The 22,129-nt window shown below is 38.9% G+C and overlaps 1 protein-coding gene across 2 annotated transcripts in view; it reads left to right on the top strand.

Moving 5' to 3' along the window:
- Window positions 1–22,129, top strand: part of AFF4 (ALF transcription elongation factor 4) — a 97,486-nt gene that overhangs the window by 47,381 nt on the left and 27,976 nt on the right. For both annotated transcript variants that reach the window (XM_075541537.1, XM_075541536.1), the window contains one exon: window positions 19,635–19,671. In XM_075541537.1, coding sequence (XP_075397652.1) covers window positions 19,635–19,671 — 37 coding nt within the window. The remainder of the gene's footprint in view (window positions 1–19,634; window positions 19,672–22,129) is intronic.

The raw sequence follows: 22,129 nt of genomic DNA, 5'->3' as shown, positions 1-22,129 counted from the left end.
AACACACACACACACACACACACACACACACACACACACACACTAGCTGCTCCTTCAGGAGAAAGATGAGGCTGTCTGCTCCCTTAAAAATTTATAGTCCTGCAGTGCAAGATATGACAATGTAATAATTTATAACTTATCAAGGGTTCATGAGGAAGGGTGGAGGGAGGGGAAAAATGAGGAGCTGATGCCAGGGGCTTAAGTGGAGAGTGGGTGTTTTGAAAATGAGGACATTGAATGTACAATTATGCTTTACACAATTGATGTATGTATGGATTGTGATGAGTTGTATGAGTCCCTAATAAAACAATTAAAAAATTTTTATTGTCATGGAAGGCCCATGGAGAAGTTCTCTTATGAGTTGATATGAGCTGGAATCAACTTGATTTGGTTTAGTTTGGTTTTGGATTTGGTTTGATTTTAATTAAGCTTTGGGCGATTGAGAATAAAGCATCTGTAAGCATTTGTGTACTTTGGACTGACATTTTCATTTCTCGTGTAAATAATGGGCTCATATGATAAGAAATAGACTTACTGGATTCCCTGGTGTGTGCATGTTAACTTTATAATAATAATGATACCACACACTAACTTCATCTCTCTCTGCCAATGTTAGGGTAGTTTTGGTTGCTCTGCATTCTTGTCTTCATTCATTCATATTGTCTGTTTAGTTTTAACCATTCATTCCAAGGATACGTAGAGAAATTTTTGTTTTGTCTTTACTTTGTATTTCTGTAATGAATGATGGAACTGAAGCAATTTTTCATGGGTTTATTGGCTATTCACTTGCTTTTTATGATTTGCTGTTCACGTTCCTTATTATTATTTTTATGACTGTAGTGATGTGAGAATTGTTTGTAATTTTCCTTTCTTGTAATGTTTTTGGCTTTTATTTTCAGTGCATTTCTGGCCGTGTAAAAGGAGCATGGATGTGTTCCTACTTTTTATTTTCTGACATTAATTCTGCTTTGAATGTTTAAAAGAACTAAGTATTTAAACCACCTGGACCTATAGTATTCTTTATTGGAAGATTTTAAATTACAAATCCAATTTCTTTATGAGATATAGAGCTACTCATATCTTCTATTTCTTATGTCAATGATGTTACTTTGTTAATTTTATTAAAGTAAAATTAATTGGCATATAGCGATTTATGATATCCACTTAAATTCTTTAATGCCTGTCTGATTTATAGTGCTTTCTTGTCTGAAATTAGTGATTGGTGTTTTTACTTTATCCTTGATTAGCCTATTAGAAGTTTAAATGATCATGTATAAGATTTGGTCTTTATTTTTTTTCTGTTTTGATTATTGCTAAAATTAAGATAATTTTCCCCCTCTACTTTGGGTTTATTTTATTTTTTCTCCTAAGGTGAAAGGTTAGATAATTTATTTATAAACTTTTTTAATATAGACATTTAGAGCTATAAATTTCCTTCTCAACCTTTCTCTATGAATACTCTGTGATCGACACATAACCACACACCCCCTCCAGGGGGAAGAACAACAGAAACCATGGGGAAAGGGCAATGCGGTTGGTGTGGTGTATGAAAATAATAATCTATCCAGGGGTCATGAGGGTGGGGGTGGGGGTGGAGAAGAACTGATACCAAGGGCTCAATAGAAAATAAATGTCTAGAAAAGAATGATGGCAACATATGTACAAATATGCCTGGTAAAATTAATATATGGATTGTAATAACAGTTGTAAGAGCCCCCAATTAAACAATTTTTTAATAAAAAGAAGAGGAATGCTGTACAAATTTTTTTTTATAAAAAATTACACAAGCATTTTTTTTAATTTTAATTTTTTTTAAATTTAACAATTTATTAGGGGCTCATACAATTCTTATCACCGTTCATACATATACATACATCAATTGTATAAAGCACATCTGTACAGTCCCTGCCCTAATCATTTTTTTCTCCTCTTTTCTTTTTTTGCATTTTATTAGGGACCCATACAACTCTTATCACCATCCATACATATACATACATCAATTATATAAAGCACATCCATACATTCCCTGCCCCAATCATTCTCAAAGCATTTGCTCTCCACTTAAGCCCCTTGCATCAGGTCCTCTTTTTTTTCCCCCCTCCCTCCCCTTTCTCCCCTCCCTCATGTGTCCTTGGTAATTTATACCTCGTTATTTTGTCATATCTTGCCCTATCCGGAGTCTCCCTTCCCCCCTTCTCTGCTGTCCCTCTCCCAGGGAAGAGGTCACATGTGGATCCTTGCAATCAGTTCCCCCCTTCCAACACACTCACCCTCCACTCTCCCAGCATCGTCCCTCACACCCTTGGTCCTGAAGGTATCATCCACCCTGGATTCCCTTTACCTCCAGCCCTCATATGCACCAGTGTACAGCCTCTGTCCTATCCAGGCCTGCAAGGTAGAATTCGGATCATGGTAGTTGGGGGGAGGAAGCATCCAGGATCTGGGGGAAAGCTGTGTTCCCCATCGGTACTACCTCGCACCCTAATTAACCCATCTCCTCTCCTAAACGCCTCTATGAGGGGCTCTCCATTGGCGGACACTTGGGCCTTGGGTCTCCACTCTGCACTTCCCCCTTCATTTAATATGGTATATATATGCATATACATATACACATATATACACACACTTATATCGTTGTTGTTTTTTTTGCATGATGCCTTATACCTGGTCCCTTGGCACCTCGTGATCGCGCTGGCCGGTGTGCTTCTTCCATGTGGGCTTTTTTGCTTCTGAGCTAGATGGCCACTTGTTCACCTTCAAGCCTTTAAGACCCCAGACACTATCTCTTTTGATAGCCGGGCACCATCAGCTTTCTTCACCACATTTGCTTATGCACCCATTTGTCTTCAGCGATCCTATCATGGAGGTGTGCAGTCAATGATAAGATTTTTTGTTCTTTGATGCCTGGTAACTGATCCCCCTGGGACGACTCGATCACTTCCATGTGTACACAAGCATTTTATTCATCAAATTGGTAAGATAACAGATATTGTAAAATTACTTAGGTTATTTAAAAAAAAACTCAGACAATTTAATGAATTCTGTAGAGGGTTTGTCTAGGTTTTGTATCCAAATGTCCCTTGTGTAGCTTTCTTCTTCTTTTTTTTTTTGAAGCTCCTAGTTTACTGGTTTGACAGTTGTTCTTCTTCTTCTTCTTTTTTTTTTTTTAAACAATTTATTGGGGCTGATACAATTCTTTTCACAGTTCATACATATACATACATCAATTGTATAAAGCACATCTGTACAGTCTTTGCCCTAATCATTTTTTTCTCTTTTCTTCTTTTACATTTTATTAGGGACTCATACAACTCTTACCACAATCCATACATATACATACATCAATTGTATAAAGCACATCCATACATTCCCTGCCCCAATCATTCTCAAGGCATTTGCTCTCCACTTAAGCCCCTTGCATCAGGTCCTGCTGTACAAATTTTGATAGACATATTATCATTTAGTGAAAATATTTTCTGACTTCCTATTTAACTTCTTTTATCCATGGATTATTTTAGAAATAGATGTGTGTAGATTTCTATAAATAAGCATATTTAGAAGTATGGAATTTTAAATATATTTTAATTTTAAAGCTGTCATTTAAAATCTTTGAAGTTTGGGGGTGAAATGCTAAGCGTATGCAACACAGCAGCAAGGGGAGCAAAGCAAAGAAGTTCCGGGGACAAACAACAGAAAAGTGGGTGAAGGGTGACAGAGGATGATGTAAGATATGAAAATAGTAATCTGCAATTTATCAAGGGTTCATGAGGGCGGAAGGGTGGAAGAAGGAGGGAGTAAATGAAGAGCTGATATCAAGAGTTCAAGTAGAAAGAAAAGTCTATAAACAAAGAAAGAAAAGGCTTTGAAAGTGATGATGGCAACATATGTACAAATGTGTTTGACACAATGGATGGATGAATGGATTGTGATAAAAGATGTAAGAGCCCCCAATAAAAGTATTTAATTTAAAAAAAAGTCCTCAGGTAATACCATAAATAGACTTTGGAACCAGGGCATGGCACCCCATCATATTGGACTGAAAAATACTCCTAAAGGTCAACAAACAGAGCTGGAACTATTTATATACTTTTCTCTTTTTTTTGGAGTTGGTTTGTTGTTGTTGTTTTATTTTCCATTGTTGCTTTGTTTTGCTCTGTCTTGTTTTTGTGCTTAATATTGTCTCTGCAGGTCTTTCTAGATAAGACAGGCGGGATAAACTATCTGAAGGACCAATAGTTCTGGGGGAGGTGGGGGAAATGAAGTGGGTGTTAGCAAACCCAGGGACAAGGGAACAACAAGTGATCTAAAATCTATGGTGGTGAGTGTTTAGGATACCTGGTAGGGCTTGAACAAGGGAATTGTAACCGAGAGGAATTACTGACACTTGAATGAATGCTGAACGTGAGAGTGGGACAAGAGGAAAGTAAAAGGAAATAGAGGAAAGAACTAGGAGGCAAAGGACATTTATAGAGATCTAAATACAGGCGTGTACATATGTAAATATATATATATAAATGATAAGGAAATAGATCTATATACATATATGTATAGGTTAAGTATTAAGATAGCAGAGGGACATTGGGCCTAGACTCAAGTAATCCCTAAATGCAAGAACACTTTGTTCTAATAAACAGGCATTCCGCGATACTTGCCTTCCCTGACTCGATTGCTGTAGACAGAGTGGGTGCATAAGCAAATGTGAAGAAAGCCGATGGTGCATGGCTATCAAAAGATATAGTGTCTGGGGTCTTAAAGGCTTGAAGGTAAACAAGCGGCCAACCAGCTGAGAAGCAACAAAGTCTACATGGAAGAAGCACACCAGCCTGTGTGATCTTGAGGTGTCGATGGGATCAGGTATCAGGCATCAGAGACTCACAACTCTCCTCTCTGCGTTGCAGAGAGGAGACCCAAAGCCCATCTGTAGACAATTGGACATCCCCTTACTAAAGGGTCGCAAGGAAGAGATGAACCAGTCAGGGTGCAGTATAGCACTGATGAAACATACAACTTTCCTCTACTTCCTTAATGCTTCCTCCCTCCCACTATCATGACCTCAATTCTACCTTACAAATCTGCCTAGACCAGAGAATATACACAGGTGTATATTAGAGCTGGAAACACGGAATCCAGGACAGATAAACCCCTCAGGACTGATAAATACAGTAGTGATAACCAGGAGGGATAGGGAAAGGTGGGAGATGGGAAGAGAAAGGGGGAACTGATCACAATGATCTATATATAACCCTCTCCCAGAAAAGTAGGTGAAGGGAGCCATCAGTCAGTGTAACATGAAAAAATAATTATTATAAATTATCAAGGGTTCATGAAGGAGGGAGGGGAAGGGAGAGCAAAAAATAAGCCGATACCAAGAACCCAAGTAAAAAGAAAAATGTTTGGAAAATGATGATGGCAACAATTGTACAAATGTGCTTGACACGATGGATGGATGTTTGGATTGTGATAAGAGCTGTATGAACCCCCAGTAAAATGATTTAAAAATAAAATATATGCGGTTTTTACAGCTATCATTTTGTAATAATTTGCCATTCAGTTGTGCTCTTATAATGTGTAATTTTGCTTATTTTACGTTCATTTGATAGCCCAGAGTAGGGGGTCTCATTTGATGGCTTCTTCATATGCATTGGGTACAGTATGTTCTATAAATATGATGTAGATCACATAGGTAGTGTTTGTCTTCTGTATCCTTATTCGCTTTCTCTCTTCTTGCTTTATCAAATATTGAGCATGTGATATGGCTTTCTCTCTACTTGCTTTATCAAATATAGAGCGTGTGATATCTATTTGCAGGGTTTTTATTTTTGTATTTTTAGTTTTTTCAACTTTGGTTCATGTGTTTTGAACCTGTGTGTTAATGAGTGCATACACACATTTTGTATTGCAATGTTTTGCTGATGAATTGACTTTTTTCCCTCATTATGTAATGCCACTCTTTATCTCTGGAAATTTTAAAGTCTACTTTGTCTTACAATAATAGCCACCCCAGTTACCTTTGATTAGATTTTTTTAATCACCTTTTTATATTCTTTGGCTATTAATAATGCCTGTGCCTTTATATTTAACGTAGGATCCCTGGTGGTGTAGTGGTTTCAATTTGGGCTGTGTTCCTCAAAGTCAGCAGTTCAAAACCACCAGTGGCTCTGAGGTAGACAGGCGGGCTTTCTACTCCTGTAAATAACTGGTTACAAACTCCAAAGGGGCAGTTAATTGTACCATGTTCTAGAGGCTTGCTATGAGTCCACATCAACTTGGTGGCAGTGACTTTGCATATTTAAAGTAGTTGTCTTGCAGGCAGCGTATAATTACATCTTGCTGTTTTATTTAGTCTGCCACACCCTGGCGTTTGATCCTGAAGAACTTAAACCGTTTCACCAAAATGTTTATATTGTTGGGTTTAATATGCTATTTTGTTATTTCTTTTGTCTGATCACTTCTTTGTTTTTGCCCCCTATTCTTTTACCTCAGTTGTTTTTTAATCATTTTATCTCCTGTGTTATTTAATAGCTACATGTTTTCTTCTTATTGTGGTAGAGACATACATACCAAAACATTTGCCAACATAGCAACTGGCATATTTACAACTCAGAGACTTTGTTTGCATTTTTCATGTTGTACCACCATTATCATGGTCTTTATGCAAAGTGTTCTGCCCCCATTAACATAAGCAAGGTTCCGCAAACAAAAACTCCTTTTCCCTTCCCTCCACTCCTGGGCATTACTAAACATCACTGGTTTCTCTGTATTTGTTAATTTCAAATAAGTGATCATACAGTATTTGTGTTTTTGTTGACTGATGTTGTTTTCATCCATTATGTTTTCAAGGTTCATTCCAGTTGTGGCATGCATCAGAACTTTTTCCTCTGTTGTTTAATGTATATACCATATTTTGTGTTTACTCACCCTGTTTTTGGGATGTTTTTCTACCTTTTGTTTAATGTGAAACATGCTGCATTGAATATTGGTGTTCCTACCTTTACTTTTTGTTTTCTTACCTTTATTTATGGGTATAAGCCTATAATTGGAGTTGTTGGGTCATCTTCTGTGTTCAGCTTTTGAACTGTCGATTGGTTGCCCACAGTGGTTGTACTGTTACGTGTTCCTACTGGCAGTGGAAGAGGGCTCCAATTCTTCAAAGCGTTGCATGTCCTTAGAGGATTGCTATGACTCAATGGCAGGGAGTTTGTTTTTTAATAGGGTGCCTAATCCATGACCATCAAATTGATTCTTATTCAGAACAACTCTACAGGATCACTCTCAGGCAGAATCAACTCGGGTAATGAATTTTTTGGTAAAGGCTAATGATGTTGAGTTTTTAATTTGATGGTTGGGCATTTGACTATCATCTTTGGTGGACTGTCCAAGTGTTTGCCTATTTGGGTTATTTGTCTGACATTTTGCTGTTGCAGCAATTTTATATATTTTTTGGATTTTAGACCCATCTTGGTTGCCTAGTGCTCGTATAACAACACAAGTGAATGACTAATTAATTCTTTCACACTTGAGGAGACTTGAAGTCCAAAATCAGGGAAGCAGCTTTAGGGGACAGTTTTCTCTCTGTTAGATTGTAGTTTAGGAGAAGGACCTTTATTTGATTTCTGCGTTTCTTTTTTTGACCTGGCACTCCTTGGAGATTTCCCTGTTTCTTATCAATCGGGAGCCTTGGTGGTGTCACGGTTACTCCTTGGGCTGTGTCAGCAGTTTGAAATCACTAGTTGCTCCACCGAAGAAAGTTGAGGCATTTTACTCCTGTAAAGAGTTAAAGTCTCGAAACTCACAGGAGTAGTTCTGCCCTGTCCTATATGTCACTGTGAATCTGTATTGAGTCCATGGTGGTGAATTTGTGTGAGTTTTGTTTGTAGCATCAATCTGCCCTTGGGTCTTAGAGGTATTCAGCATAGGGACCTGATGTCCAAAGGTCATGTTCTGTCCCCACCCATTCCCTCTCTTTTACCAGGCACCAAAATCCCCTTTCTCTGCTTACATGTTTCTTCTTTGATCTCTTTAATATTAAAAGTGAAGTAGGCTCTACCCTATGGGGAAACTCCTTCGATCAGCGGTTCTCAACCTATGGGTCCCAACCCCTTTGGGAGTGGAATGACGCTTTCACAGGGGTCGCCCGATTCATAACAGTAGCAAAATTATAGATTTAAAATAGCAACAAAAATAATTTTATGGTATTAAAGGGTGGTGGCATTAGGAAATTGGGAACCACTGACTCAGATCATATCAGGGCTGTGACATACTGTGATGCTAGAAGCTATGTCATTGGTATTTCAAATGCCTGCAGGGTCACACAAAATGAATAGCTTTTGGCAGGGCTTCCAGACTAAGAACAGAGGGACTGCCACTAAAAACCTTAGGCACAGCTTTGGAACATTGTTAGAGATACTGCCAGAAGCTGGGCCCCTGGGGTCAGAAGGCGCTCACACTATGACTTGAGGGGGAGCTGATTTCATGGAGTGCAGTCAGCCTTCGTGATGTGAATAGGGTAAACCTTTTGGGGAGTGGAGCCTTCAGGATCGCATGACTCAAGATAAGAGGAAACAGCTGCTAAAGATCAGAACTTGGAAAATGTGAAGTATAGAACTAGGAAAATTAGAAGTTGTCAGAAATGAAATGGAATACATAAAAATTGATAGCCTAGGCAGTTGTGCACTAAAATGGACTGGTATTGGCCATTTTGAATCAGAAAATCATATGATTTACTGTGTTAGGAATAACATAATCAAGAGGAATCGTGTTGCATTTATTGCCATAAAGGACATTACAAAATTATTTTTGAAGTACAATGCTGTGTTAGTCCAGGTTAATTAAAGAAACAAACCCAAGGACTTAAGTATGTGTAAGAGAGATCTTTATATCACAGAGTATTACATATTGAGAAAATATCCCAGTCCAGATCAAGTCCATAAGGACAATATTGGCCCGTGTGTCCAATAGTCTACAAATTCCTCTTCAGACTCAATGTAGCAAATGCAATGATGCCACATGCAGGAAGATCACAGGCCGGTGGGTGGAAAGTCTTATGGATGCAGTGGCAGTGGAAGCATCTCAGCACTGTGTCTCCACGGGGCTCCTCAACAGGAAGGTGAAGCAGAGAGAGATTGTGTATCCTGCATCCAAGGAGGAATGGAGGAAATTCCCCAAATCCTCATGAGACGGCTATGCCCATAAGGAGGCATCATCAGGCTGTGACCTGACTGACAGGCTAGACTTGACCACTACACTTATTTATCAAGTTGAAGAATCTTCATTCCAGGTGGAACCTTGTTAAGCCCGCATCCATAAGCAAAGTCAAATCAGGACAGGCCATCCATAAAGTCAGCAACAGTATGCACCAGTTCACAGGCCTCACTTAGCCTCTTCAGGGTGCCCATTGGCCGCCTTGCCATAAACCATGGGCTCTCAAAAATACTCAATAAGCCTAGCCCCCTTGTGCTAGGTCAAGGTTTATTCTGCCAACCTGACTGATAAACACATGTGGGATTAATTGAAGGGCAGAGAGACAAATGGCTTGGCGATCATCGCTCTTCTGGTTGTCTGGTCTCTCGTTTCTGGTGGTCAGACCAGTGTGCAGCTGCCTTGGCTAGTTCTCTGCGTCAGCTGGCAAGGCTCACCCCCTGCAAGACATCCCTGAGGAGAAGCCACACAGACTTATTACCTTGATGCAGCCCTAGGTGCTGGAAAAGTCGTGTGGAGACCTCTACTAGCGCTGAAATGGTTACACCACCACTGGATTCCCTAATGATGAACGAATGGAAGAATTCTACCAACAACTTGAGTCGGAAACTGATCACACATGCAATCGAGATGCACTGATAATTATTGATGATTGGAATACAAAAGTTGGAATCAAAGAGGAAGGAACAGTATCTGGACAATATAGACTTGTTGAGAGAAATTAATCTAGAGATCTCATGATAGAATTTTGTAAGACCAATGACTCCCTCATAGCAAATACTTTTTTCAACAACACAAAAGGTGACTGACTATACACATGGACTTCTCCAGATAGAATACACAGAAATGATATTGACTTTATGGGAAGAGATGCTGGAGATTCTTAATATCAGCTCGAATCAGGCTAGGTGCTAGCTGGAACCATCAATGTTTTTTATATGTAAGTTCAGGTTAAAGCTGAAGAAAACGGAAACAAGTTGACTAAAGCCAAAATACGACCTTGACTATTTCATCTGCATTTCAAAGACACCTCAAAGTGCAGTTTGAGAAGACAAAGTCAAATATTATAATGAAATGTACAAAGACCTAAAGTAGGAAAACCAAAAAGGAAGAACATAACTTATCTGAAGCTGAAAAAAAGAGAGAAAATGTAAGACGTGAGTTGCAATATTGAAAGATTGAATGGGCAAAATATTGAATGATGCAGGAAGCATCAAGAGGAGATGGAAAGAATACACAGAACCAATGTGCCTGAAATAATTGGCCAACAGCCTGTCATTTCTAAAGGTAAATCTAAGCAAGTGCTGAAGCAGCAAGTGCTTGAAGAAGTTCCAGCATCATTGACAGCATTAGGCAAAAACAAGTGTTCAGGAATTGTGGAATACCTATTGAAATGTTTATTCAAGCTGTTGAACCATAGGGAGCACCCCCTCATCTATGGCAGGACATTTGGAAGACAGCTATTTGACCAACTGACTGGAAGAGATCCATATTTGTGCTCATTCCAAAGAATGGTGACTCAACCAAATGCTCAAACTATGGAATGATAATTGATATCGCATGCTAGTAAAATTTTGCTGAAGATCATTCAACAACAATTGCAGGAGTACATTGACCAGGAACTGCCAGAAGTACAGGCCAGATTCAGAAGAGGACATGGAACAAAGCAGAGAATACCAGAAAGGTGTTGTTCACTCTGCCATCGCATTCGACGGTGAGCTTCATAGCAGACTGTGGAAAACACCTGAGAAGAATGGGAATTCCTGAACTCATCATTGTGCTCATGAGAAACTCTTGTACATGGATCAAGAAGCAGTTGTGTGACCAGAACAAGGTTGGTTTAAAATCAGGCAAGGTGTGCAACAGGGTTGTATCCTCTCACTGTACTTATTCAACCTGTATGCTGAGCATGTGATCAAAGATGCTGAATTATATGAAGAAGAATGAGGTGTCAGGATTGGAGGAACATTCATTAACCTGCGATGAGCAGATGAGAAAACCTTGCTGCTTGAAAGCGAGGACCCCGAAGCACTTGCTGATGAACACTGAGGATTGCAGCCTTCAGTATGGATTATAATTTAATGCCAGGAAGATTAAAAAATAGATATCAGAATCTTCAGCACTGAACAAATAGGTAACATCATGATAAATAGAGAAAAGTTTGAAGTTGTGGAGGAATTTGCCTTGCTTGGATCCATAATCAATGGCCAAGGAAGTAGCAGTTAAGAGATCAAGTGATGATTTGGCTTGATTAGGCATTAGGTAAATCTGCTGCACAAGATATCTTTAAATAACTGAAAAGCAAGGCTGTTGCTTTGAGGACGAAGGCATGCCTGACCCAAGTGTGATATTTTCAATTGCTTCATATACATGTGAAAGTTGGTCATTGAATAATAAAGACCAAAGAAGAATTGTGGTTCTGGAGGAGGAACATTGAAAGGATCACGAACTGCTAACATAACAAACAGATGTATCTTTGAAGAAATAGGCAAGGGTGACAGGACTTCATCTTACACACTTTGAACATGTTAGGAGAGACCAGTCCCTGGAGAAGGTTATGCACAGTAAAGTGGAGGGGCAGCGGAAAAGAGGAAGTCACTCCAAGAAGGATTGACACAGAGGATACAACAATGGGCTCAGACATAAGAACAATAGGGCAGTTGCCACTGGACCACGGTCAGTGTTCTGGTTTGTTGTAATTGGGTCTCTGAGTCAGAACCTACCCAGTCGCAGCTAACATCAACAATAATCTCCCTGCACCGATTGGCTGATGTGTTAGTCTGGTTAGACTAGAGAAACAAATCCATGGACACACATGTGTATAAGAAAGAGATTTATTAATTTTTTTAGAAAGCGATTTATATACAAGAGCAATTGAACATTGAGAAAACATCCCAACCCAGTCCAGTACAAAGTCCTAAGTCTGATATTAGCCCATATGTTCAACACCAATCCATAAAGTCATCTGCAGACTCATGAAACATATGCATTGATGCCAAATGTAGAACGATCATAGATAGGCCAGTGGCTGCAAAGTCAGTGGTGGTAGAAGCATCTCAGCACTGGCAGGGGTCTTCACATGGCCATTCCAGTTCCCAGGACTGCGGTCCACGTGGCATCTCCTCAGGGATGCTTCGCAGGAAGTCAGCCTTGTCAGTAGAGAGTCTCCAAGGGAGTGAACTGAGAGAGAGTGTCTCCTGCCTCCAAGGAGGAATTACCAGATTTCCTAGAATTCTCAGGAGAAGGCCATGCCCACACAGAAGTCTCATTGGCTATCTCCAGATTGACAGCCTAGACCCGACCCCTACACTCTTAATCCTTAAATTGACACCAGTTTAGATGACTACCACAGCTGAGAACATTAGATCACACTGTGGGGGTATAAATACCATCATTTCCTAACGGCCAAGTCCTATCATTGCATAATTGCTAAGACACTGAAATTCCCCACCCAGCCAAGTTGATGTATATTTTAGAGTAGGACACAGTTCAACCCATGACAGGTTTTAGCTCTGGAGGTTGATAATCTGCTGAAACTAGATCCCACAGCCTTGCTCTTATATATTTTTCTAATAGTTTTAGGTTTTCCGTTTCACTAGGTCCATGATCCATTTTGAATTGGTTTTTGTGTGTGGTAGGAGACGGGATCATTCTTTTGCATGTGGAAATCCAATTTCCCCAGTACTGTTTATTGAAGAGACTCTTCCTTTACCATTGAGCAGATTTAGGGCTTAGGGGAGGCGGTTCCTTGCCCTTATATACAAATTTGAAAATAGTCTTTTCTATTTCTGCAAAGAAAATTGTTGGAATTTATAGATTGCTCTGGATTCTATTAACATCTTACTTACCTGTACAATCTATGAACACAGAATGCTCTTCCATTTATTTAAATATTCAAGTTCTTTTAGTAATATTTTATAATTTTTATGTGCAAAAGTCTTACCTACCTGGTTAAATTTATATATAACTAGGTACTTTATTCTTTTAGACTCTATATTAAATAGTAATACTTCCTTAATTTCTATTGCTGACGGATAGAAGCCAACTGAGTTTATAAGTATATAAATTGAATTTAAAGAAAACCTGGTTCAAGGAAAGAAATGTAACCATTATTATTTGTAATCATTAGTTTTGAAACATTTAGAGGTTCAATACAACCTTTTTCTTACAGCTTTATAACTAGCAATTTTACTTTCCTGCAGTATTAGAAGAGCAACTTATGCTTTCTACCTGAAGTTCCATGGAATTCATAACCCTAGACCTATTAGGTTAAAAAAAAATTGTCACGCACACATTTTAATTAGAATTCCAAGGATGGTATGTTCTATATCTTCCTCTTTGAATAAAATTCACCTCTATCCCCATATATGTCCAGGTTAACTCCAACTTTCCTATTATCTTGTCTCACCCACATTGTATCTTCCTACCCTCAACTTTGTCTTACATATACATGTCTAATCACCAGTTCTTCTATATCCTTCACTCCAAACAAAAAAACCAAATCCACTGCTAATAAGTTGATTCCAACACATAACAACCCTATATAGGATTTCCAAGGATTTATAAAATCTTTACAGTTGCAGACAACTTCATCATTCTCTTGTGAAGCAAATGGTAGCCTCAACAGCACTGCCAGGACTCCTTCACTTGTGGGCCCTTAATTGTTAATCTACCCCATGTCCTTTTTGATGAATACTTGATTCCAATTGGATAATAATTTCTTTATTTCATTTACTTACTAAAGTAAAATGAATTTCCTTCAGAATTTGAAAATGTGAAAAATCTATGTTCTGCTATAGTTGGGCGGTCTTAGGTAATCAGCCTCCTCAGATCAGCGGTTCTTAACCTGTGGGTCGTGACCCCTTTGGGGGTGGAAGGACCCTTTCACAGTGGTCACCCGATTCCTAACAATAGCAAAATGACAGTGATAAAGTAGCAACAAAAATAATGTTATGGTTGGGCGGTCACCACAACATGAACTGTCTGAAAGGGTCACGGCATTAGGAAGGCTGAGACACACTGCCTTAATAGTATTTTTCAGATGTAAAAGTTATTGTTGACCAGGTGCTCCTGTAGGCCACTCTGGCTCTAAAAAGCCTGTGGCTGTGATTGTGACTCTAGTCGCAATTCCTAAACCCAAGTGTCAACTAAAGAGAGCCAGAGAACACACTGTGCCTGGCTCTTTATTCTTCAGAGGTAATATGTCCATATTAATGGTTCCTTGAGACACTACTCCTATCTTTGTTGTGAATTCTGTTAGTCACCTTTTAAATAGATATATCAAATGGAAAAAAAGCCTAGCTGAATTTTTTTGTATTTACCTTTCTTTGTGTTAGACTAGGTTGACTAGAGCAATAAATTCGGTGACACTCAAATGTGTGCGAGAGAGCTTTACAAAAAAGGGAGAGCTTTATATCAAGAAAAAATTACATATCAAGCAAACATTGTAGCCCAGTCCAGAACAAATCTATACGTTCAATACTAGTTCATAAATCCCTCTTCAGACTCACAGCCACATGCAATGATGCAGACTGCAAGGAGACCACAGACTGGTGGGTGAAAATCTTGTGGATCAAATGGCGGTGGAAGCATCACAGGTCTCTGAGTGGCTCACCAGCAGGAAGGAGAGAGAGAGAGAGAGAGAGAGAGAGAGAGAGAGAGAGACAAGCAGACCTGATTGACAGGTTAGGCTCAACCTCTACACTTCAAGTTGACATAAAATTAACTACCACAACCTTGTACTCTGCCACTTTACTGAGTTCACTTATTTATTCCAATAAAGTTCTTTTTTAAAAATCATTTTATTAGGAGCTCCTACAACTCCAATCACCCAATAAAGTTCTTCCACAGTCTTTAGAGTTTCCTACAAGATCATGTTGGCTGTAAAGGGAAGTTTACGCCTTCCTTCCTTCCCAATTTGGATACTTTCGGTTGTTCATTTTATTCTACTTGTCTTTTAGTCCAGTTGCTTCAGCTAGAGCTTCCAGAGCTGTGCTGAATATTAGTGGGGAGAGGGAGCTGCCTTGTCTTGTCCCTCATCTGATGGGAAGGCTTGATTTTTGTCCACTGAATATGATTTTGTAACAAAATAATACAAAAGAAAGAATTTCATTCTTTAATTGTTTGCTTTTGAGCAGTCATCTAGGGAGATTAATCATCAAATAGGGAGAATCATCGTCATTATTCTCCTTATTTCTCAAACAGCAAAAAACCATCTTGGTTCTCTTCTACTGTTCCATTTCTCAGTGAAACTAGAAAAACAGCCCTGGAGTTTTCTTTGGCATCTCCACTCTAGCAGCAAGTCTGAGGCAGGACTTCAGAAGCATTCATTCTGATTCAAAGTCCTGCTGAGAATTTGCACATATACACCCCCCCCCCCAAATACTGAGTCAGAATCTGCATTTTAACAGAATCCTCTAGGGAATCCTGTGGCTATCTCCCCAGAGTGCTAAAATCACCTGGAGAGCTTATTAAAATGTAGATTCTGGTTCTGAGTATCCAGAATGGAAATGCAAATTCTTTTTATTAAAATTTTTTTTTTTGCAAATTCTTTACAAAGGTGTTCAAAGCCTAGGTCTTAATGATTTTACCTTATTGAATATGTCTCAATTCCATTCATTTCCCCCAACTTTATAGTTAGGACTGTGGTAAGTTTTAGTGATTTCTCAGTTGAAAAGCACAATATACCCCGAGATGGTGTGCAGGGGGGAATGGGAAAATAATTAACTTTTTGTTTCATTTCTAAAATCTCAATTTACTTATTTTTCTATCTTAAGAACAATGAAAAGTGAATAATTCATATTTTCCTTGCTCAGAATGTCACATTTTACTTCTGGTAGGGGTAACATCCCAGCGAAGTCCTCTTGTTCTCTTTAGCTGTTGCATATTGTCATTATGTGTGCTGGGCTAAGAGGACTTACAGATTGCATTCAACTAATCTTCACTAATGCACCAATTGTCTTTTAAAATATGCCTCCAGTGAAACTACTGTTTGGAATGAATGCATTTATGAGCAAACAAAAATGGGAGAGTTGGTATTCATTTGTTCTTAATATGAGATCTTGGTAGAAATAAGGATGATACAACTAGATAATGGCAGTAACCCCAGATTGTCTGCACTAATTTGATGTACATTCACATCCTTTATGTGTGAAAAAGGCACTCTGGTGGTACTATTGGATAAGCATTGGACTGTTTACCTCAAATTGAGTGGTTCAAACCCTTAAGCTGTTCCTCGGAAGAAAGATGAGACTGTCTGTTCTTAGTAAGATTTAAAACCTTGGAAACCCTAGTATAGCTTGAAGTGTTTGTTGGGTTTAGTTTCCATCCTGAACTACTTCAAGGGCTTCTTTCTGGGTGTACCACTCAAGGAAAGCTATAAACCCAGTGCCATCCAGTTGGTTCTGACTCACAGCGAGTCTGAAGGACAGGCTAAAACTGCCCCCGTGAGCTTCCAAGAATGTAACTCTTTACAAGAGTGGAAGACTTATCTTGCTCCCTTGGAGCAGCTGGTGTTTCAAACTGCCGCTTTGTGCCTAGGAGCCCAACCCATAGCTACTGTGCACTTCTAAGGAAATAGATACCAGGAGAAAAAAAACACATCTGTATTCTTAAATGGAGCATTTGGCTGGTAACATTGATGTAGTGAGTGCTTTAACAAAGAGGGTCCCAGAGCCAGACAGGAACAAGTGGCCCCACATAGAAGCGTACTCCCATTGTCACAGTGTTGCAGCAATGCGGCTGAACCCAGTGTCCAACAGTTTGGAATTTTGTAGACTTGTATAGAAAATCAGTTCTTTTTAGTTGAGTTGGTAATAAATGGGGCGTGACTGAATAGTTTTCATTCTAACATATGAGAAGTTCCTTGTTTCAGAACATGAGATATTTCAGACCACCTCCTTCTCTCCCCTTGATTCCTCCCCAAATATGCCACATCTTTTTGAAGATGACAGTGTTTCCAATAGTATGCTTCCAAGTGTAGTCATAATAAATTAATTCAACCTTATTATCTATTCAGAGTAACAATGTTTTCTTAAAGAAAACTAGGAAAGAGTCTTAAAATGTCAACAGCATTATATATTTATTGTTGACAAAAAGTACTCATGTAGGCAAACCTTAAAGACTTGGAAACAATGCTTTAAGTTTAGTGGGACTTGAAATAACTTTAAAAATCTGATTTCTATCAGGAACATGGATATCTACTAGCTGGATTTCAGTTGACGCATTTGTATACATGTATGGATAGGATTGCGTTCCTGTAGCCGTTTCGGTTTCTCTTGCTACCATCTTTGTCACCACCGTACAAAGTGTGGGTCAAAAGCAGCCAATCTGACTGTCGCACCTTTGAATCACTTTGTTTGTGTGGGTGTGTAAGAAAGGTTTTTGTTGCCACTGACAAATAGAAATTTTAAATGGCTCTTGAAATATTTATCTCTGGCTACTTCCTTAAAATTATAATAAAAAATCTTATTTAGGATATATACTCCTTAACCTAATCATGCATACAGCTTAGTTAAGCAAATGGAAAATGTGCTAATGGTGGAGTGTCTCAGAAAATCTTGGACACAAACCATCAGGTAGTAATGATCGCCTGTCTCAAGCACTGCACTGCTCTCCAAGGTGATTTCCCACCTTGCCTTCTCAAAGCTAGTCTCCACTAATGGCTGGGCGCGCTTTACAGTCTGCAGCTGTTACCGTTGAGCTCTTCTGCTTAATGAACTGTTGCACACACGGATCTTTACTACTGTTCTGTAAGGCCTTGTGTGATCTAGCTGCAATGAGCCTCCCACTGCTCTCCACACTGCTCTGTCTCCCCTTCTGTGTAGTTACTTCTGTTTATCTCCCCCCCCACTTCACTTCCTACATGTCTTTTGGGTCTTATCCTGATTGGTCCTTCCTCAGGAAAGTTCTTACTTATCTTCCTGACTAGATTACAACACACACACATACACACACACTCATACCAATTTTTAAGAACTTATGTAATGTTGTATAGAAAGGTTTTTTTTTTCTTTAGTTTGTGGGGAAGTAGAATTAAAAGAATAGAATTCTACCTTTTGAGCCCTTTGCACACTCTTGCCCTTCATTGTATTATTCCAGTTAATTAGAACGTCAGCAAGTATAAGTAGCACCCCAAGAGTTTGGGTTTCAGTTTTAGGAAAAACAAAGAGCTGTTGGAGGCTCTGTGAAAAGTAGGAGAGCATCAGACACTTCTATTCTACTCTGTCCTATTGGGTCACTGTGTGCTGGAATTGACCTCAGAAAAAAGAAAAAAGTAGAGTGATGATGTAATCTACTCCTAATATTCAGAAAGGTAAATTGAAGACTGTGGCCCAGTGAAGGAAGAGAAACTGGAACTGGGAAGACCAGCAGGTAGCCATTGTAAATGAAGAGAAAGGTGAGGACCAGAGTCTCTGCAGTGCAGATGGAGCAGAGATGTTGTTGAGTTCAGTGGGTGCTTTGGAGTAAAATGTAGCAGCATTTGTTGAGCAAGCTGCCTTTTCAGTGGTAATGGAAAGGAGCCACAGAAGAAACTTGTACTAATAACTTCTCAGCCATTTCCTAGGTAAGTGAGTATGAAACAACAAGCACATGGAGGCAGACAGAAGTCTTTCATTTTGAACACAGTTCACAGGAGGTAACCTCTTGCCATTGCTCTATTTATAATGTTCTTAATAGCAAAATTTTAGATTTTGGCTTTCGTACTATTTGGATTCCTTTTCACAGTTGATTTTTTTCATTAATGGAAGATGTGATTATCTAAAAGTAAACTTTTAGGTATGTTTGTATCATTTAGCCCCCAACCTTTGCACAATTTGGATACACGAAACAGCTGTTCTGGTTTCGAAAATTGAATGTCTCCCACAGTGACATTTTACTGTCTTCTGACCTGGTGTTTTCTGAATGTGCTCAGCACTAGGTTAGTACAGCCATTAACAAAAAGTACCCAACATATTCTCCTCTGCAAGTTGCTATTTGTGTGTTAGGTGTAAGGAGGAAGGGCATAAAATGGTGTTGAAATAACCCACGTAGGTTTTTTTCAGTCCATAAAAGTGCTGTGATTTGAGTCTATATAATAGGTACAGGTATTTTTACTTAACATATTTTTCTTAAGTACTACTTTTTAAAAAATTAAAGCTTTTTCTTAAAAGCAATTTCTTAAATTAAAATAATTTGCTTCTCAAGAATTATAAATTAGGATATGAGTACGTTGGATGCTGCTGAAAAGAAATGAATGATTGTTAAACTCTAGAAAATTTTGACCACAAAATTAAGGCGGATTAGATAGGATCATTAAATTATCTTATTTTATAGAACAAGGAACCTACTGGGGTACTTGGATCGAATCCCTTGGAATGAATAGCCTGATTTGAAAGTTTTCACTAGCTACCTGTGCTAACATCCCATTGTATAACTTTTGTGTTCCTTTTCCTCAGGAGTCTCAGCAGTCTAATTTTGGCCCTGGAGAGCAAAGTGAGTATTTCTCTTTTTTTGGCTTTTGAATTAAACTGCTTCTAAGTAATTCAGTTTTTAGGCTCACATCAGATATTCAATTACTTTGGGGGGGCAGCATGCTTTATTTCCATTTTAGGCCCTTGTGGCATAGTGGCTCTGTGTTTTGCTGCTAACCCCAGGGTCAGAGATACACGAGGTGGCTTCCTACTGCTATACAGAGTTACAACTGCGAAATCCACAGGGCCAGGTCTACCATGCCCTACAGGGTCACCATGACTTGAAATCAAATAAGTGGTAATGAGTTTGAGTTTTTGAATAATTTATGGTGGGTTGAACTGAATCTTTATGTTTCTTTTTAATATATCAAGAATTATAGGACAATGGAGATCAAAGTAAAGTGTTTTATTAGACTAATAGTTCTAAACTTTGGTATTCTACTTGATGAACATCTCAAAATCAGATGGTTTGTGGGATGATGTCAAGAACATCATGCATGAAAAGCAATATAAAGATAGGAAGGCAAGGAGTGAGCAAAGCGGATGTCAGAGAACACTGAAACTTACTTTCGAATTTTGAGTAGCTTAGTTCTGTTTTTTCCACATTATGGAAAAGATGATGAGGTAAGAGAACTGAAAATTTCAAAAGGCAACTAGAGAAGACACAGTGACGTATTATAATGAAATGTGCATAGTCCTGGAATTAGAAAATCTAAGGGGAAGAACAGGTTCAGCATATATATCGCAAGATGAACTCAAGAAATAATTTAAGCCTCGGGTTGCTGTAGCAAAGGATTGTACGGGCAAATAGTGAATGAAACAAGGAGCATTGAAAAAAGATATAAGGAATACGCAATCACTGTTCCAAAACAAATTGGTCAGCAACCACCTATTTCAAAGGATATTTGATACGATCAAGAAGGAAGAAGTCTAAGCTGCACTGGAGGCATTTCTGACAAACAGGTTCCGGGAATTGATGGAATGCCAGTTGAAATGTTTCAACAAACTGATGCAGCTCTGTAAGCACTCACTAGCCGATGCCAAGAAATTTGGTAAATTGACTGGAAGAGATCTACATTTGTATCCACTACAAAGAAAGGTGACCCAACAGAATACAGAAAATTTTTATTTATATTATTATAGCATAGCACACAAGTAAAAAAGTGTGCTGAAGAGAAATAAAAAATGGTTGAAGTGGTACATCAGCAGGGAGCTACTGGAAATGCCAGCTGAATTCAGAAGGGGGCATTGAAGGAGGATTATTATGGCTGATGTCAGGTAGATACTGGTTAAGACATGTTACTTATGTTTCATGGACTATGCAAAGACCTTTGACTTTGGATCATACAAACGATGGATAACATTGCAACAAACGGGAATTCCAGAACACTTGCCGTATGTACTCATGTGTAAGCCGAGTTTCCCAGCACATTTTCAATGCAGTTTTTGTGGTAAATTTGTGCCTCAGCTGATATTCGGGTCGGCTTATCCTCGAGTATATATGGTATGTGTTCATAATGTACCCCTACGTAGACCAAGAGGCTGTGGGAACAGAGCAAGGGGATACTGCATGGTTTAAAGGGTGTGTGCTGTCGTGGCATCCCTTCACCCTCCTCCACCAGGCTGTATGTTGAGTCGTTCTTCAGAGAAGCTGGGCTCTATGAAGAGGGAGGAATGCAGCGTCATTAAGAACCTGCAATATGCAGGTGACCACCTTCTTGGGGAAAGTAAAAAAATTTGAAGCCTTTATTGATGAAGATAAAAAATTACAACCTTCAGTATGGATGAAAACTCAATATGAAGAAAATAAAAATCCTTACAACTGGGTCAGTGGACAGCATCATGATATGTGGAGAAAAGGTTGAAGTTGTTAAAGATGTCATTGTATTGGGATCTAAAGTCAAAGCTCATGGAAGTAGCAGTCAAGAAATCAAACAATTGTATAAATCTGTTACACAGACCCATTTAAAGTTTTAGTGAGCAAGGATACCACTTGATAGTTGCGGTGCATTTGATGTGAGCCACGGTATTTTCATTGGCTTCATATGCATGTGAAAACTGGATAATGAATGAGGAAGACCAGAGAATTTGATGACTTGAATTATGCTTTTGGTGAAGAATATTGAAAGGACCATGGATGGCCAGAAGAACAAATGTGTCCTGGAGGAAATACAGGCAGAATGCTCATTAGAAGCAAGGATGGTGCTACTTTATCTCAAGTACTTTGGGCATGTATTCAGTAGAGACCAGTCCCTGGTAAGGACATCATGCTTAGTAAAGTGGAAGGTCAGTAATTAAGAAAACGACCTGCAATGAGGTGGATTGACACAGTGGCTATGAAACAAACGATCTACAGGACTAAACCTAACAAAGACGATGCAGGACTGGGAAGTGGGTGACTACGAGCTGGAGCCAACTCAGTGGTACCTCATAGAAGCAACCTTTTTGGTGTCTTTCCACGTTTTTCCTGAAGATGACTT

This window comes from Tenrec ecaudatus, chromosome 2 (genome assembly GCF_050624435.1).
Source record: "Tenrec ecaudatus isolate mTenEca1 chromosome 2, mTenEca1.hap1, whole genome shotgun sequence".
Classification (NCBI taxonomy): domain Eukaryota; kingdom Metazoa; phylum Chordata; class Mammalia; order Afrosoricida; family Tenrecidae; genus Tenrec; species Tenrec ecaudatus.
This window is presented reverse-complemented; position numbering and strand designations above follow the sequence as displayed.